This window comes from Stegostoma tigrinum, chromosome 8 (genome assembly GCF_030684315.1).
Source record: "Stegostoma tigrinum isolate sSteTig4 chromosome 8, sSteTig4.hap1, whole genome shotgun sequence".
Classification (NCBI taxonomy): domain Eukaryota; kingdom Metazoa; phylum Chordata; class Chondrichthyes; order Orectolobiformes; family Stegostomatidae; genus Stegostoma; species Stegostoma tigrinum.
The window spans coordinates 39,400,780-39,418,400 of NC_081361.1; the positions used below are offsets into that span (position 1 = coordinate 39,400,780).

At 40.2% G+C, this 17,621-nt stretch overlaps 1 protein-coding gene across 3 annotated transcripts in view; it reads left to right on the forward strand.

The window, feature by feature from the left end:
- Positions 1-2,784: 2,784 nt before the first annotated feature.
- camsap2a (calmodulin regulated spectrin-associated protein family, member 2a) overlaps positions 2,785-17,621 on the forward strand; it is a 163,248-nt gene continuing 148,411 nt past the window's right edge. For all 3 annotated transcript variants that reach the window (XR_007248366.2, XM_048538636.2, XM_048538637.2), the window contains exon 1: positions 2,785-3,352. Coding sequence is in view for 2 of the 3 variants with exons in the window: in XM_048538636.2 (XP_048394593.1) it covers positions 3,208-3,352 (145 nt within the window). In the remaining variant the exon portion in view is untranslated. The remainder of the gene's footprint in view (positions 3,353-17,621) is intronic.

The window sequence follows — 17,621 nt, forward strand, 5'->3', positions numbered from 1 at the left end:
TTGGTTCTGGAACTCGATCCCTCTATTCATAAAAGCTAAAACACTGTATGCCTTCTTAACAGCCCTGTCAACCTGGGTGGCAACTTTCAACGATCTGTGTACATGGACACCGAGATCTCTCTGCTCATCTACACTACCAAGAATCTTACCATTAGCCCTGTACTTTGCCTTCTGGTTACTCCTACCAAAGTGCATCACCTCACTCTAGTCTGCATTAAACTCCATTTGCCACCTCTCAGCCCAGCTCTGCAGCTTATCTATGTCTCCCTGCAACCTACAGCATCCTTCCTCACTATCCACAACTCCACCGACCTTAGTGTCGTCTGCAAATTTACTAACCCATCCTTCTACGCCCTCATCCAGGTCATTTATAAAAATGACAAACAGCAGTGGACCCAACACCGACCCACTAGTAACTGGTCTCCAGGATGAACATTTCCCATCAACTACCACCCTCTGTCTTCTTTCAGCAAGCCAATTTCCGATCCAAACTGCTATATCTCCCACAATCCCATTCCTCCTCATTTTGTACAATAGCCTATTGTGGGGAACCTTATCGAATGCCTTGCTGAAATCCATATGCACCACATCAACCGGTTTACTGTCATCTACCTGTTTGGTCACCTTCTCAAAGAACTCAATAAGGTTTGTGAGGCACGACCTTCCCTTCACAAAAGTTTATTACATTTGAATTATTCCTTGAAAACAAAACCATTTTTAATTTTAATGAGGAAAGAATTGTTTGAACACACACTGAATTGTACAATTATGTTTGATTATTGTTTCCTTTAATCAAAATAGATACAATTTTAAAAAATTATATCTGAAAAGAACATTCATTTTGCTGGGTTTCTGAAAGGGAGTGCTGAAAGTCATTCATTCTTGTCTAAGGTACAATTTCTAAACCTCCTGTGTTTTTCATATTTTAAGGTTAAAAATGTATGTAAAAATTCATTAAATAAAATATTTTATGAAATAGTATTTTTCAGAATTTTTTTATCCTGCTGAAAATATTTAATCCATAGACATTATAAATCTACAATAAACAGCTATAACCAATGTGTAATCATAATGGCACCAGGTGCCCTGGGAACAAGCCACAGTTGAATACAATGGTTCATTAAACTAATTCAATTTACATCTTTACCTAATTGACTTAAACTGATTTTAGTGCATGGTATAAGCGGACTAGAACAATGATATATGGGATATGAACTATTCACCATCGGACATTAGTTCACGTTTGTCACTCTGACTTATTACGTCACAAATATAGATAGGGTTGGTGAAGGGAGAGCTCGTTGGAGTTTAGGAAATGCTTATACTGCAGTAGGAGATCATGAACAAGCTGTACATTTTGCTGAGAAGCACTTTGAAATTTCAAAAGAGGTAATATTTATTTTGTATAACCCGCATAAGCGATGCAGTTAAATTATTAACATCCATGAATGAGAAAAAACACTGTTTGAGTACAAGTCTTATTTCATGACTACTGGATGTCTGTGAATGTTTTACAGTTAATTAAGTGCTTTTCAATATAGGAAGCACAGTAGTAAATATGTGCATAGAAAATTCCAACATAAGTGGTAGCTCGGTGGTTAGCACTGCAGCCTCACAGCACCAGGGACCCGGGTTCGATTCCAGCCTTGGGCAACTGTCTGTGTGGAGTTTGCACATTCTCCCCGTGTCTGCGTGGGTTTCCTCCGGGTGCTCCGGTTTCCTCCCACAGTCCAAAGATGTACAGGCTAGGTGGATCGGTCATGCTAAATTGCCCGTAGTGTTGAGGGGTGTGTGGGTTATAGCGGGATGAGTCACGGTGGGATGCTTCAAGGAGCGGTGTGGACTTGTTGGCCTGAAGGGCCTGTTTCCACACTGTAGGGAATCTAATCTAATCTAATCTAATATCAAACTATAAATGTGCCAGGTAATTATAAATTGTTCTGTGCTTCGGGTCACATTCGCTAAAGCTATTACTGTCATTTTGCCAGAGCAGGACAAAAATATAAACTTAGGCGGAAAATTAATGAAAGTTAATGATTTATGTTGCTTATTCTCCCCGTCCATAACTATTGCTAACTGAAGTAAACTTGAATCGTCTCGCACGGCTGAAACATATACAGTAATAACTTGAACCAAGATCTGCCACTTTTGGATAAATTAGATGAAAATTAGAAAATCTGCATTAGGATTGGATTTTTAAAAAAAGCTAAATGGAGTTCAATGTGACGTGCATGACGCACATTCGATGTAGTGTTTCACTCGTTCTTGGGGTATTAATGTCGATGGTACCGCAGAAATACCAGAGTTGTGACAGCGCCGTGTGTACTTTTCACGCGGCTCCCAATACGATCGTTTGGTTTCTTTCAAGCGAATGTAACGCCACCCGAGGTGAAACGACGGTCCAAAAAATGTAACATAAGCTCACTCGGGGAAAAAGAAAGCCACTTTCCTGTGTTTGTTTGTGTGTGTGTATAATTCATTCCAGTCGTTAAGAGTTTGTAAAAGGAAAAATTGCGGAGCGTTGAGGGTGGCGACCCAGTCCATATTGCAGGCAATGAATGAAACTGAAATGTGGTCATGCTGACAGCAAATACTTGTTTATTTTGACTGGTGTAGAAATATGTTGATGAAAAGGAGCCCTGGAAATGCAGGAGACGGGACCTACCCTCTACCCCCCACTCCTCCCCATGTGAAGGATTATACGGCGTGGGTCTGGGAGGGATGACCGACAAAGCTGCAGCAGGAGCGCGCACGCGTGCCCCCGGGACCTGGAGAGCGCGCGAGGCGGGTGTCCGTGCGGTACAGTAGCAGCAACCCAGTGACAGGGAGAGTGAAGATGGGAGCGGCCGGGAGCGGGAGCAGCGAGTCCCGGCTTGTTGTTGTGAAGCAGCGCTGAGAGCTGGGAGGTGGGGGGAAGCAAGCGGAGACAGAGTCCCCTCGACCTGACCGGGGCGGGGGAAGAGAAGAGACGATGAGGGGGATGTGACCGCAAAAGAACAACGCAAGCAATCGGAACCGTTTTTAAACAACAACGAAAAGGATTTTCTTGTAAAAAAAACCTGACTCAGGGCAAAAGCGGGATCAACATCCTTCCCTCGAACTGGTGGATGATTTCAAAAGGAGATTCGGGCAATTTTGTAAGGATCATGCAGGTTGAGTGAAAGAACAGGAGAGACAGAGGAAAACAAGACACTCAGCACCAGCTTGATGATGGGCGACGCGACAGAAGCGGCCAGGGAGATGAAGAAGACCTTCATTGTCCCTGCCATCAAAGCTTTTGATCACTATGATTTCTCCAGAGCTAAAATCGCTTGTAGCCTCTCGTGGCTGGTGGCCAAGGCTTTCGGGACAGGTAGGTGGCCGGTGGCGGCCGCAAAAGCCTCCCCGTGTCCCGGCTGTTGGATGCGGGAATTTGCACAGTCAGTGGCGGGGAATGCAGCAAAGAATCAGCCCGGCCCTCCCCTCCCCTTCCCTTTCCTTTCCTTTCCTTTCCTTTCCACCCTTTCTTTCCATTCCCTCCCAGAACAGCCTGCAAGCTGCTCGGCCTTTTGCAAACCATCGTAAAGTACAGGCCCCCTCCTCCATCAAACAGCCCCATTCAATTTTTCTGTTAAAAGAGCACACTTTTTTCAGATTTTCTTCTCGTTTACCAATCGAATCCGAATTCACATTACAGTATGCGAAGTTCAATGTTTCTTCCCCAGAAGGAAGACAAGGAGTCTGAGTCCCTATCTCTCAATTTTTAACAGCAACAGAAATTATATTGATGGCCTGACACAGGGCGAAAAACACCCAATTCCCTCCCATCGTCATTCCATTACCGAAAAACTACAGTAGATTATTAGTGTTGATGTAAGGAATTTCAAGCATGTCTTATGCATGTATTTATTCGTATATTTACAGTTCAAACAACAAACAGCAGGTTGTTTGTTTAGCAGGAAAATTTTGCAATCATTCAATGAATTAAATGCTAAAATGTTTTTAAAATATTTATTGACAAATTTAGCATTTACCTCAATTCACTGATTAATAGATTGTGTAAAATATATTGCATAATACCCTTTTTACGTGCATCTATTTTGAAGCATTGGTTTTGCCTCAACGTTGCAAGATCAGGTCAGGGAGACATGTCCCAGTGATTTTCTATGATCTGCAATGGCAATTGTTGTATTTGAGTCCAGCTTCATCTGTAGGCTCAGAGCAGCTGTGGGGTGGGAATTGGCCTTTCACTTTGCGCGATGTTTCTCAGCATTAATTGTGCTGATTGGTTGGTTTAAAATGTACAAAGCTACATTATTTTGAAATTTCAAGTGAAGTAGAGCCAGGTGATAAGTTGATATGATTGACCAAGAGTTTAATGAACATAATCACTTGCTTTGGTCGATAAATCTTATCAGTTTCATGCAATGGAGACATAAATGGTTATGAATACATTAATTTGATTCAGTGTTCAGCAATTGGTTTTTGAAGCCGATTTCATGGTGTTAACAGGAATTTCTTTTGCTACTCAGAATCATGTGTTTCTTGTAGCTAGGAGGAATGTGAAGGCATAATAATTTGACAGAAAATTTCAGTCTGTCAAAGATGTATTTGCATTCTGCTTTCTTCTTTTCGAATCAAATTTGGAAGAGTGTCCCATGATATTTTAAAATTTACATGATTTTTCAAGTCATCAAGATTGAAATGTATGGCATTTAGTTGTCTTATAAAGTCAAATAGGGGAACTTTTTTGCATTAGTTCAAATTTGTTATCAAATTACTCGTCACTGTAAATTGGTAAAATACAATGTAGTTTCTATATGTAATCTTGAATCTTTCCCTCAGCATTTTTTTTGCGGTTTAAAAACCTTCATGAACTCTAACCCATCGACTTTCTGTTGTCAACTTGGAACTAGTTTGATGCAATTGAATTGTTGGTTAACTTCACCCTTGAAACAATACTGTCTTTAGCAATTATCAAAATTTAGTTTGGTCATGTTTTTAGTGTGAAACTCACTGCTTGGGCATAAGATCATTGAGCCAAGAATGTATTCTTTGTACACAGAATACAAAGGTGCTTTCTCAGACAGAAACTTCAAAGTCAAAATTTTAGAGTTTAACTAATCTATTTGCTCCAGTTTTTCAAAAAACAATTGTGAACCAAACATCTTTAGCAAGATTTAATTAATGAAGTAGAAAAGGAATGATCTTTCAATTCCTTAAGCCCGATTCCCATTTATGGCCAATCTGAAACCTATCACAATTAAAAATGCCTCTTATTAGTAAACTATTGAGATTGTAGGTTTGCCACTACTACTTGAACACATTTAGTAAAATGCAAATAAAACAAGGTGATATTTTAGTTTTCTGTGTCAGCATTGATCAATTGTTGGAACAATGCATGTGGTTCACTCTTTGCTTTTGGGAAGGAAAGTGCCATCCTTACCTGGTCTGGCCGACATGTGACACCAGATCCACAGCAATGTGGTTGACTGTTAACTCTTGACTTTGGGTAATCACGCATGGGCAATAAACACTGGCCCAGCCAGTGATATTCATCCCATGAATGAATTTTTAAAAAAATTAAGCCACCTCTTTTTATTGACACTTCATGTTTTGTTAAATATTTTGAAAATTTCAGTTCTGATAAGCAAGTCACTTGGCCCCATTTCAGGTCAACTCATGGTTGCTTATCACTTGTGAGCAGAGAAAAAACACACTCCCTCTGCTTTAAATGCTCAAGTTTTAAATTCATGATTCCTTTCATTCCTGGGGCCTAAGTTTGCATTTGCTGGGATGTTTCTGTTTCCCATTCACTCTGTGTCAAACTAAGTTTATATACTCAGCCTAGTTCTAGTCATTGTGCAGTATAACAAAAAAGCAACTTGTCCATTGGCACCAATTCCTCATTGTACACACTGTAAAAATGATTGCTGTTGGAAACACTTTGATATGTGCGCTTTTCTGGAGGTTACCGTAATAGGAAGTACTTCTGAGACAAAGCAAAGAGGGGGGAAAAGGTGAATCAGATATTTAATATCAGTTGGAGATATTTTGTCTTAGTTATTCACTGCTGCATCGTGAAAGCTCATTATTTCAGCTGATCCCAGACAGAGGCATTCTAATTTTGCAGCTCAAGTTGACTCCCAGTTTTGTCAGCAGAATCAGGAGGAGTCACTTCATGTGGCTGCCTGGCACCGCCTCCACTTTTTTCGTACAAGCCCAATGGTAAACGGTTGTCATGAGGTGAGAAGTACATAAAATTCCACCGAAAGACACTGCTGTAATTATGGGCACTTGGATCTGGTATGATCTCGGCAAATCTAATTGACAAAGGTGGTGTGGAAGATGAGGCAGAGTTCATCAGGGAGCTGAAGGTGAGGGAATGCCTTGGGGGCAGGAGAAGGTGGAACCAGATGTAATAGTATTACAATTGAGTAAAGGTAAATAGAAAGATTTGAGAGAGGAGCTGGCCATTGGAAGGCAAGCCTAGTAGGGAAGGCATTGGAGCAGCAATGAGAAGTTTCTGGGGGTAATTGAGAAGGCACAGCAGAAATCCATTCTCAGGCAAAAGAAGCATCTGAAGGGAGAGCAACACAATCCTGGTTGACTAGAGAAATCAGGAACAGCATCAAAGCAAACGAAAAAGCGAACCATGTGGTGAAGATCAGTGGGAAGTCTTTTAAAGCCAGTCGAGGACAACTAAATAAGCCATAAGCGAGGACAAGATGAAATATGAGGGGAAGCTAGCTAATAATATAACATAAGATCGCAAGAGTCTTTATAAAATGACAAAGTGAATATGGGGACACTACTACCCTCAAGTTCCCCTCTAAGCCACTCACCATCTTGACTTGGAAATATATCGCTGTTCCTTCACTGTGACTGCGTCCAAGTCCGAGAATTCCCTCCCTGATGGCATTGTTGGTCAATCCACAGCAGATGGACTCCAGTCGTTCAAGAAGGCAGCTCACCACCACCTTCTCAAGGGTAGCTAGCGACGGGCAATAAATGTTGACCAGCCAGCCGCGCCCACGTCCCACAAATTAATTTTTTAAAAAAGTCAAAGCAGTTTTGCTCATGTTGCTTTGATGACTCCTTTTCCCAGACATGGCTAATTGCCTTCAAATCCCATATAGGTTTGTCCATGTCCCTGAATAGTTTATTGCAGAGTTATTGCTGCTGCTTTTGTGTGGAACAGTTTATCTTTTCTCATTCTTTCAATCCATGAACAGTTATTACAGTTTTGAAATTTGTAATAATGCAAAGGGGATCAAGGTTTACAGGGAGACTGCAGGAAACTGGGGTTGAAAACATATTCGCCATGATTGAATGTGGAGCAGACACGATAGCCTCAATGGCCTAATTCTGCTCTGAAAGCTAAGGGCCTTATGAATTGGTCGAATGTCTTTGTGACTGCTTCTGGGAGCAATGCATTGGAGGATCGAATTAGGAATAAAGGAATTTTGTATTTATTATTTTGTGATGGGCAGGTAGTATAATTTGTAATCTCACCATTAAAGATCCGGGAAAGAAATCGTGATACAAGTGATTTCCTAAAGGGAGCTTAAACTACTTAAATTGGGATTAGAGGGAGATGAAGTTCTTGGGGAAATACTCTGAAAAGTATGGTTGAACATAAATTGTGAGAAACATTCAAGTATTAACCTAAATATCCAACCAACTTATTCCGTTTAAAAAAAGCAGCAAGGATCCTTTGCGACTTGGAGAAGTTAACGATAGTCTAAGAGTAGTGGAAGAGTGGTAAAATGTTGTGCAAGTTGTTGACACACTTAACATGTTGAAAGTTTCAGAAATCAGCAAAGGGGAACAAAACGGTTGATTGAAATGGAAAAATCAAAATGGGAATAAATAGTAAGGATTGTAGAAACATTATGGGCGGCACAGTGGTTAGCACTGCTGCCTCATGGCACCAGGGACCCGGGTTCGATCCCAGCCCCGGGTGTCTGTGTGGAGTTTGCATGTTCTCCGGGTGCTCCAGTTTCCTCCCGCAATCCAAAGATGTGCGGGTTAGCTGGATTGGCCTTGCTAAATTGCCCATCATGTTCAGGGATGTGTAGATTAGGTGGGTTCTAGCGGGATAGTCTGGGTGGGATGCTCTGAGGTTTGGTGTGGACTTGTTGGGCCGAAGGGACTGTTTCCACACTGTAGGGATTCGATTCTATTCTGTTTACAGGTCTATAAAAGGGAACTAGCTAAAATGAACAGTAGTCCCTGAGACACACAGACAGAAGAAATTGTCATGGGACATGTGGAAATGGCAGTGATGTTTAACAATTATTTTATCACTCTTTACAGTCGAAAATACACATTACCTAGAAAAAGAAGGTAACGAAGGGACCAATATGATTGAAGGATGAGGGTGGTTAATGTCGGTAGAGGAAACATAGCAAAAGGTAACGAATAAAAAGCGAACCGTAGACCATGCCCTTGATGGCCCCATTCTTTGGTTCTGAAAGACTAACAAGATAAGGGATGCGTTAAGAGATTTGGCAAATTATAATTTTGTTCTTGAACAGTCCCAGTGGACTGTAACAAAAACAAAGTTCATGGAAAAGCTCAGCAGGTCTGGCAGCATCTGTGAAGGAGAAAACAGAGTTAACGTTTCGGGTCTGGTGACCCTTCCTCAGAACTGATGGTGACTGGGAAAATGCAGAAAACAGGGAGGTGTATGGGGTAGGGAGTAAACGATCAGATAGAGCCCAAGCCCAAAGAGAGAAAAGACAGTTGGACAGACAAAGGAGGTAGTAGGAACTGCAGATGATGGAGAATCTGAGATAACAAGGTACAAAGCTGAATGAACACAGCAGGCCAAGCAGCATCAGAGGAGCATAAAGGCTGATGTTTCAGGCCTGGACCCTTCTTCAGAAATGACTGGTTCGAGGCCCGAAACGTCAGCTTTCCTGCTTCTCTGCTGCTTGGCCTGCTGTGTTCATCTAGCTCTACACCTATGGACAGACAAAGGAGTTGCTAAGGATCTAGCTGGGAGGGTGAGGAGTTGTTAATGGGGACTGTTAGTGACTAACAACAGGAGGTGTGTAATGGAAGGCTATGTGGTAACAATTGAATCCAACCAGTGGATTGGAAGTTAGCAAATATATTTCTGCTATTCAAGAAAGTAGGGAGGAAAATGGGAAACTACAGTCCAGTTCAACTGACTGTGTTCATTAGAAAAATGGTGGAATCTAATTTTAAGCTAGTTTTAGCAATACGGTTAGAAAAGTATGGTATGATTAGTTTTCCCCCCACGGTTTTCAGCAAAGGAAATTGTGCTTAAAAAAAATTGTTGGCCTTTTCAGGATATAACTAGTCGGGTAAATAAAGGGGAGTCAGTAGATGTAGTATACTGGAATTTTGAAAAAGAATCTGGTAAGTGCCACATCAGTTTACAATGTGTCATTGATGTGAATGTAGGAACCAAATATAATATTTCCAAGCTCACAAACGAGACAAAACCAACTAGGAATCTATGCAGTGAGAAAGATTCAAAGACGCTTCAAGAGGATTTAGACAGATATGGCCATGAATATGGCAGATAATGTGGAAAAATGAGAGGTTATCCACTTTGATAGGAAACGCAAACGTTACCACAACCAACTTACGAAAGGTTGTCATGAAAAACAATTTAATCAAATGACCCAGTGCCTCCAATTTATTTGCTTGACAGACTCAGGTTAACAGAAATCTTTGACTAATTGTCCGAACTCTACATGAACTACTATTTATTACAAATAAATCACCTTCTAACCGCTGGTAAACAAAATTAAGAAAAGTCAATGTATAACTCTGAAGCTGCAATTCCACCTTCTTAAACTCCTGCACATACATGCACAGTCACAGATAAACAAACAAATATGATTGTTAGGGGAAACACAGTTTGATAGCACCAACCCACAGGATTCAGTGAGGTGTCCTGTTTGCTTCTTCCAAGACCTTCTGATTTTTGATCTTTGTATCCAAGTCCTTTCAGGTCTTTGCCAAAGGTATGGATGAGGAGAGGTTGATACTTTAATTGTTCAGTTTCTCAGTCATTTGTGAAAACAACATGCTTATAACAAACAGTGGGTAAAAAATAGCTCGCTATCTTTCACTGTTTGGAGACTTTGCTTCTGAATTGTTCATGCCCAAACTGCCTACCTAACAAGGAACCATCAGAGAGTTCTTGTTGCGCTGATGACTCTGGATCCAAACATCTGGTCCTACTTGAAACCCAATCAATAGAATGTCTCCCCTTGAGACATGCTTGAGCAAAACAACAGTGTTAATAAACGTTTCAATCAACTCCATGAACTTGGTTTTAAAAGTCATCCACAGCCTTTGGATTAGAGTAGTCCTTTTCCTATGTTAGTGCATAATCCAAAATAAAGGAAATTTAAAAGCATATGTCTTTACAATGTGCAGAGTAAGCATATATGGTAAAACTAAATGAAGTGTATGTACAGAGAGACCTGGGTGACCTTGTCAGTAAGTCATTGAAGAATAACATGCAAGTACAGCAGGCAATTGGGAAGGCCAGAGGTGATCACAAAATATATGTGTACAAGGGTAGAGAATTCTTGCTTCATTAGTGTTGAACGTTGTTTGGATTACACTTGGAGAACTGTGTTCAGTTTAGGTCTCTTTACCTGAACAAGGATATTATTGCCATAGAGGAAGTGCAAAGAAGATACACCAGACTTGTTCTTGGGATGGTGGGTACTGTCCTCCAAAGAGAGATTGGAAAGACTGAGTATTATTTAGAACTTTGAAGAATGAGATTAATCTCGCTGAAACTTAGGAATTACTTAAAGTTTTAGGTGGGGGTGATGCAGATAAGGTATTTCCCCCATTGGGGAATATAAAACAGGGGAAGACAGTTTCAAAATTAGGGGTAAACCACTTCATGCAGAGATGAGAATTTTGTTTTATTTGGAGTGTTGTGAATCTTCAGAATTTTCTACCGTAGAGGATTATGGAAGCTCAGTCATGTTTAAAGTAGAGTTGAACAGATATCCATCTGCCAAGATGGAAGGAGTATGGGAACAATACAATTCAATTGGTAATTAGTGATGATTGTTTTCAATAGTGAAGCATGCTTGATTGGCTGAATGGTCCATTACTACTCCAGTGTTCCAAAAAGGTAAATCCGTGATTTGAGAGTAATATAATAACATGGGTTGGTTAGTAGAAATGTAGCGAGGTGAGAGATGGACTTCGGGCTGCTGGATAGGATGGGAAAAAGAAGACCTGAGATTAGATGCAAAGCTATGATGATGGAAGACTAAAGTGCAGCATGATTGGAAGAGCAATGAGTGAGTGAGTAGAGGAAGTAGAAAAGGGTGACAGATCAACATTGCGGTGACCCCGAGTAAGGTGAAAGCTGGAAGAAGACAACTGTTTAAAAGATACTAAGAGTGCAGGGATAAATGGTTAATTTCAAGATGCAGAGTGGCTAGCGGAGTGCTGGAGCGTTGAGTATTTACAATCCACATTAATCACGGAAATGAAAAGACTGGGACCACAAAAGCTGAAAACACTGTCCAGGAATGCAGCTGTGAGGATGACAGATTGCAGTGTGATATAGGCAGGTAAAGTATAATATGTAAAGTTATCACACTGAATAATCTGACAACCAGAATAGGGAAGCAGAGTGTCTTTGAAAAGGCATGAAATTTTAAATGTTGATGTTCAGAGACACTTGGGTATACTCATGCAAGGAACATAAAATATAGTGCACTGTGCACCAAGCAGTTGGGAAGGTACATGACATGTTAGTTTTTTTTTGTAAAGGGTTTTGAGTACAAAAACAAGAAAGTCTTGCTAAAGTGGCACAGTTCTTTGCTCTCAGACCACACTTGAAGTACTGTGCATACTGTTTTGAGCTCCACAACTAAAGGAAGCATTTACTTGCCTTGAAGCTGGTGCAACGAATGCCCAGTCAATTGATTATTAGAATGACAGGGTTGATGCATGACGAGAGGCAGAGTAAGTTGGGGCTGAGCTTTTCAGAAGTTTGCTGGAATGAGAGGAGATCTCATTGAAGTGTACACAATTCTGAAAGGGCTTCACAAGATAGATACAGGGAAACTGTTGCTGCTGACTGGGCAACCTAGCACACAAAACACTGTCTCCTGAAAAGGGGTTGGTCTTTAACAGCTGAAATGAAGAGAGTTTTTTTTTATTCCGGCAGTTGTGAAACTTTGGAATTGTCCAGCCCAGAGAGTTGTTGAGTAGATTCAAAGCTGGGTATACTTAGTTATTTTAAATATTTCAGGGAATTGAGGCATATGGAGAGCGGATGGGAAAGTGTATTGAAATGAAGATCGGGCATGTGTCTAGAACAATTGGACGGGCTCAGGGGCCAATATGACCTTCTTTTGTTGCTATTTCTCATATACTTAGTCATTCTCTAATCATTGCATTGATGTGAAGCAGTTGTCTTCGGAGTCATTGGAGGCCATAGCATCCAGTTATATAAGAGATAGGATATCGCTGACGTGAAGGAAAACTGTTTTGCACCAATGTTGAAACTTGTGTTGATACAAAGACAAAAGCTTGTAATTTTACAGCACCTTTCTTGACATGAAGGTCACCCAAAGTGCTTTGCAGCTAACAGGATGAAATTTGAAGTTTAGTTACTGTTATAATATAGATAATAAATGTTATAGTTAATCTGCACAATGCTCGATCCCATAAATACTTAAATCACCAGACAGATCGTCTGTTTGAGAGTTGTAAACTAATAGATAAGTGTCAGTTATGATGTCAGGAACACTTGATTGCTGTGCTTCAAGTAATGCTATACAAACATGGAAAATAGGAGCAGGAGTAAGTCATTCTGACCGTTTTGGGTCTGCTCCACCATTCAATATAACCATGGCTGACCTTCCTGTTCAGTTCCTTGCTCCCTCTTTCTCCTCATAGCCTTTCATGCATATAGCCCTAAGACCTTTATGTAACTCCCTCTTGAAAACATCCAATATTTTGGCCTCAACTTCTTTTTGTGGTAGAGAATTCCGCAGGCTTACCATTCTCTAGGTGTTAGAAATTTCTCCTCATCTCATTCCTAAAACGATTTTTCCATATCCTTGGACTTTCAGCCTTGGTTCTGGATCCCCTGGTCATTGGAATCATCCTTCCTGTGTTTGCTCTGTTTAGACCTGTTACAATTTTATAGGTTACCATGAGATGGCCCCTAATTTTTCAAAACTGCAGTGAATATAGCCTTAACCAATCCAATCTCTCTTCATCCATCAGCCCTGCCATGCCAGGAATCTGGTAAATCTTTGAGAAAGTGTCTTTGTAGCCAGAACATCCTTTCTCAGATAAGGAGACCAAAACTGGACAAAAGTATTCCAGGTGTGATCAGATCAAGGACTTGTACGAGTGCATCAAGACATCCCTATCACTATATTCAAATCCTCTCACTATGCAGGTCGTGATATGTTGTCTTCACGAGCTACTGGGATAGAAGAGGGCAGATGGATCTGGACGTGCAGGTCCACAGTTCCCTAAAAGTGGCAACAGTTGTGGCCAGGGTGATTAAGAAGGAATCTGGCATGCTTGCTTTCATCGGCTGGGGCATGGAGTAAAAGAGTTAGCAAAACATGTTGCAGCTGTATAAAATCCAAGTTAGGCTGCATTTGGAGCATTGTGTACAGTTTTAGTTGCCGCACTACCAGACCCACGTGGAAACTTTGGAGAGAATGCAGAGAAGGTTCACCAGGATGTTGCCTGGTTTCGAGGGCATTGGCTATGAAGAAAAGTTAAAAAGACTAGGATTGTTTTTACTGGATAGATGGCAGCTGAGAGGAGACCTGATAGAGATTTGGTAAAATAAGAGAGGCATAGTTATGGTGGATAGTCAAAGGCTTTTTCTCAGGGTTGAAGTTTCAATTACAAGGGGGTACATGTTCAAGGTGAGAGGGCAAAAGTTGAAGGGAGATGTGTGAGGAATGTTTTTCTCACAGTGGTAGGAGCCTGGAATGCATTGCCTGAGAAGGTGGTGGAAACTGGCACATTGGCCACACTTAAGAGGCAGCTGGATGGTTACGTGAATGGGGAGCGAATAGAGTGATTCAAAGCACATAAGGACAGAAGATTTGTTTTTTAGTTTGGTCAGGTCATGATTGGCATGGGCTTGGAGGGCAAAAGGGCCTGCTCCTGTGCTACTCTACTCTTTTTTTTATTCTTTTTATTATGGCATCTTTATGTTGTTAAAAAGACAGGATGCCTGATAGTGCAACATTTCTTGAGTAATTGCACTGGATATCAATTTAGACTGTTTGCTGAAGTCTAAGGAATGGTACTTGAACTCAGAACCTTCTGACTCAGAAATCAGAGTGGTATCACTAAGCCATTACTGGTGCCTCCTATAAAAATAAATCACTTCATTGCACTTTTAAAATGTCAATGAGGTAAAGAATGAAGTATTCTGGGCTGAAAATTTTCATTTTTCTTCTCCGCATAATACTAAATTACATTGGTCAAAACTTTACTCTATATGTATGTTATAAGTGATCAGGAATTGATGTTGAATGTTGGAACCAAACCAGAAGAGCTTTCTGTTTTCAGAAATGACATTTCTTTTGATGAATGAAATAAATACAGTTTATTTATTTGAGAATGGCAATATTCATTCACATTTTGATGGGAAGGCCCTCAGCTTTTCATTTTTCTTGTCTTTAAAAGTTTTCTATTGGAGGTTAAACCTCATGCATTTACTTTTAATATTACGGTTCCAAAAGTAACAAACAGTGTTGATTTGCTGTTAAAGGAAGCTTTTCAGTATTGATTTCAAATGAGTTTAACAAGATAATTGACACGAGCACTCTGCCCCTGTTTATAAAAGAACATGACTTATCCAACAGGAGAAAACAAATGACCAAATCAACCACAGTTGAATAGGGCATGAGAGGCTTGTTTAATATTGCCACTAGCACCTGGTAGGTTGATCTTTTTTCTACATTGACAGACCTGGTTTCTTCCCAATACTGAGGGAAGGGGACAGCAATTGGAATGTGTCCAACCTGATGAAGCGAGAGAAATTTGAAGGCATGAATTTGTGTCATGCAAAGCTCATGTCCTCTTCTAGAAATCACCAGTATGAAATTGTTCCTTGAAATATGTTATGGAGGTGAAACGAGAGAGAATACATTTTAAAATAGGTGTACTAATGAGGCCTCTTCTTCCAAAAATTAGTTAGCATCATGTAATTTTGGAAACAAAAACTTGTAAGAATATTTTAAGATCAGCTGGATACTATGATGGGAGAGTTAGAATAAAGGAACAAGAAGCTTACAAAGGCTGAGTGACCTTGTGTAATTCATGCCCTTTGTTGATCTCTTAATAGTAGTTAGTATAGTCCAGCAAAATTGCCAGGGAAGGAAATAGGCATAAGAACTAGGAGCAGAAGGAGGCCATCTGGCCCATCGAGCCTGCCCCGCCATTTAATAAGATCACGACTGATCTTTTTGAGACTCGGCTCCACTTACCCACCCACTCAACATAATCCTTAATTCCTTTCCTGTTCAAAAATTTATCTTGCCTTGCCTTAAAAACGTTCGGCGAGGTAGCTTCAACCGCTTCACTGGGCATGGAATTCCACAGATTCATAACCCTTTGGGTGAAGAAATTCCTCCTGACCTCAGTCTTACAGCTGCTTCCCTTTATTTTGAGGCGATGCCCTCCAGTCCTAGTTTCACCTGCTAGCGGAAACAACCTCCCTGCCTCCACCTTATCTATTCCCTTCATAATCTTATGTTTCTGTAAGGTCTCCTGTCATTCTTCTGAATTCCAATGAGTATAATCCCAATATACTCAGTCTGTCCTCATAATCCAACCCTCTCAACTCTGGAATCAACTGAGTGAATCTCCTCTGCGCCCAGTGCTAGTATTATCTCTTCTCAAGTAAGGAGACCAAAACTGCACGCAGTACTCCAGGTGTCCTCACCAGGACTCTCTACAGCTGCAGCATAGCCCCCCTGTTTGTAAACTCCGTCCCTCTAGCAATGGCAGACAAAATTCCATTTGCAGTAAGGAGGATATGCAAGAATTTGACTCTTTGAAAAAGTAGGTTAATTAAAAATTGGAATATTGAACTGGGTGTTGATATTTAGAAGGTTTAATATATCCAAATAAAATGTGACATTCGTGAAGATTCTAGTTGATGACCGTTCTCTGGAGACTGTATTGTGGCAAAGAAGTTTGTATCAAATTCCACTCCACATAAAATGTCTAGATTGCATAGATGATTATTTTGTTGTTACATTGAAATTAAATAAATACTGCAATTCTCTTAGATGGGCATATGTAGTTATAATTTGGAAAGTTAATTGATGGAAATAACAAGCTCACCATTGGGGGTGTGTGTAACACCTGGAAAGAGCAGTATTCGGAAACAATTGGTTCGGGTTTCATGCATTACTGCTGCAAGATGGCAGTTGTTCTGATTTTTGTACAATTTAACTAATTATTTTGCTCTATAATATGATGTTGCTGTGGCCTTACTTCTGAATATCATTCTGGTGTATATGCACACAGTGTATATTCAAGTATGTGCAATATTTGCTTTTGACCAAAAATTGCATTACATATCAGTTCTTTTGAGAAACCGAGCTTGACTAAAATGATTCTCCAGAAGAATTTTCTAACCACATTTTCCAACCGTACAGAAATGGAATATTACACTACCAAGCAAAGCAGTGAGTAATATGGATTAGATCAATTGCTTTGTCGTAATTGGAAAATATATTGTTTCTGTAAAATGAATTGCATTCTGTTGAAATAAGACTTCTGAGGTTTTCATTTGTGATCTTCCAATGGATCTGGAATAAGGTTGTATGTGTTTGATATCTCAAAACATGATGCAATGCCCAAGTTTGCAAACCAAGGCTGAGGAAATTTTATTTTTACATAAATGCTTCAGTAGTTTGGAGTTACAAACGTTGTGATGATGGAGCAGAATTGGCTGTTTTAAGCATATTTTAAAATTGGAGTTGCATTTACCATCCTTTCTCAAAAAGGGTGAATGAAGCTGTTGATTTGTGATTCACGAAACTTTAAAACTTCATCTAGATCTCCTGTGTTCACTATTTTTAATGAAACTTTCCCGTAAGTTACAGTTCATTGCAATAATTCGCATAGTATGTTGAGTTCTATCAATGTCTGCTTAATAACAAGAACAAATGTTTGACATGCTTATATTATTTATGTGCATTATTTAAGTACGTGATTCTATAGAAATTAGATCATAGCATTTAATTAACTTGGTCATTGGATACAAAATTAGATAATGTTTCTGTAGAATTCATTGTGCTGCTCAGAAAATTAGTTGGTTTTACATGGCCTACTTGGAAAGGATGTCAAGTCATGGAGAAAATGCAAATACTGAAGAGTTTTGACTCCAGAGAGAAGTGTCATCACTGGCCTGTGATTCAGTGACCTGGGCACTTTTTTTTTTTCTCTTTTGGCCATCCCTTGGGATCGAGAAAGCCATGCTTCCAGTCTGGTTAGAGTGGTTTTGAGATGGCTAAGAAGTCCAGGATGTGATCTGTAGGCTTAGTCAAACGTGGGGCATGTGGCTAATGGAAAGTTGTGAAGATAGGTTGTTTGGGCATTTGTGCACTCCCTCTACCTCTGCA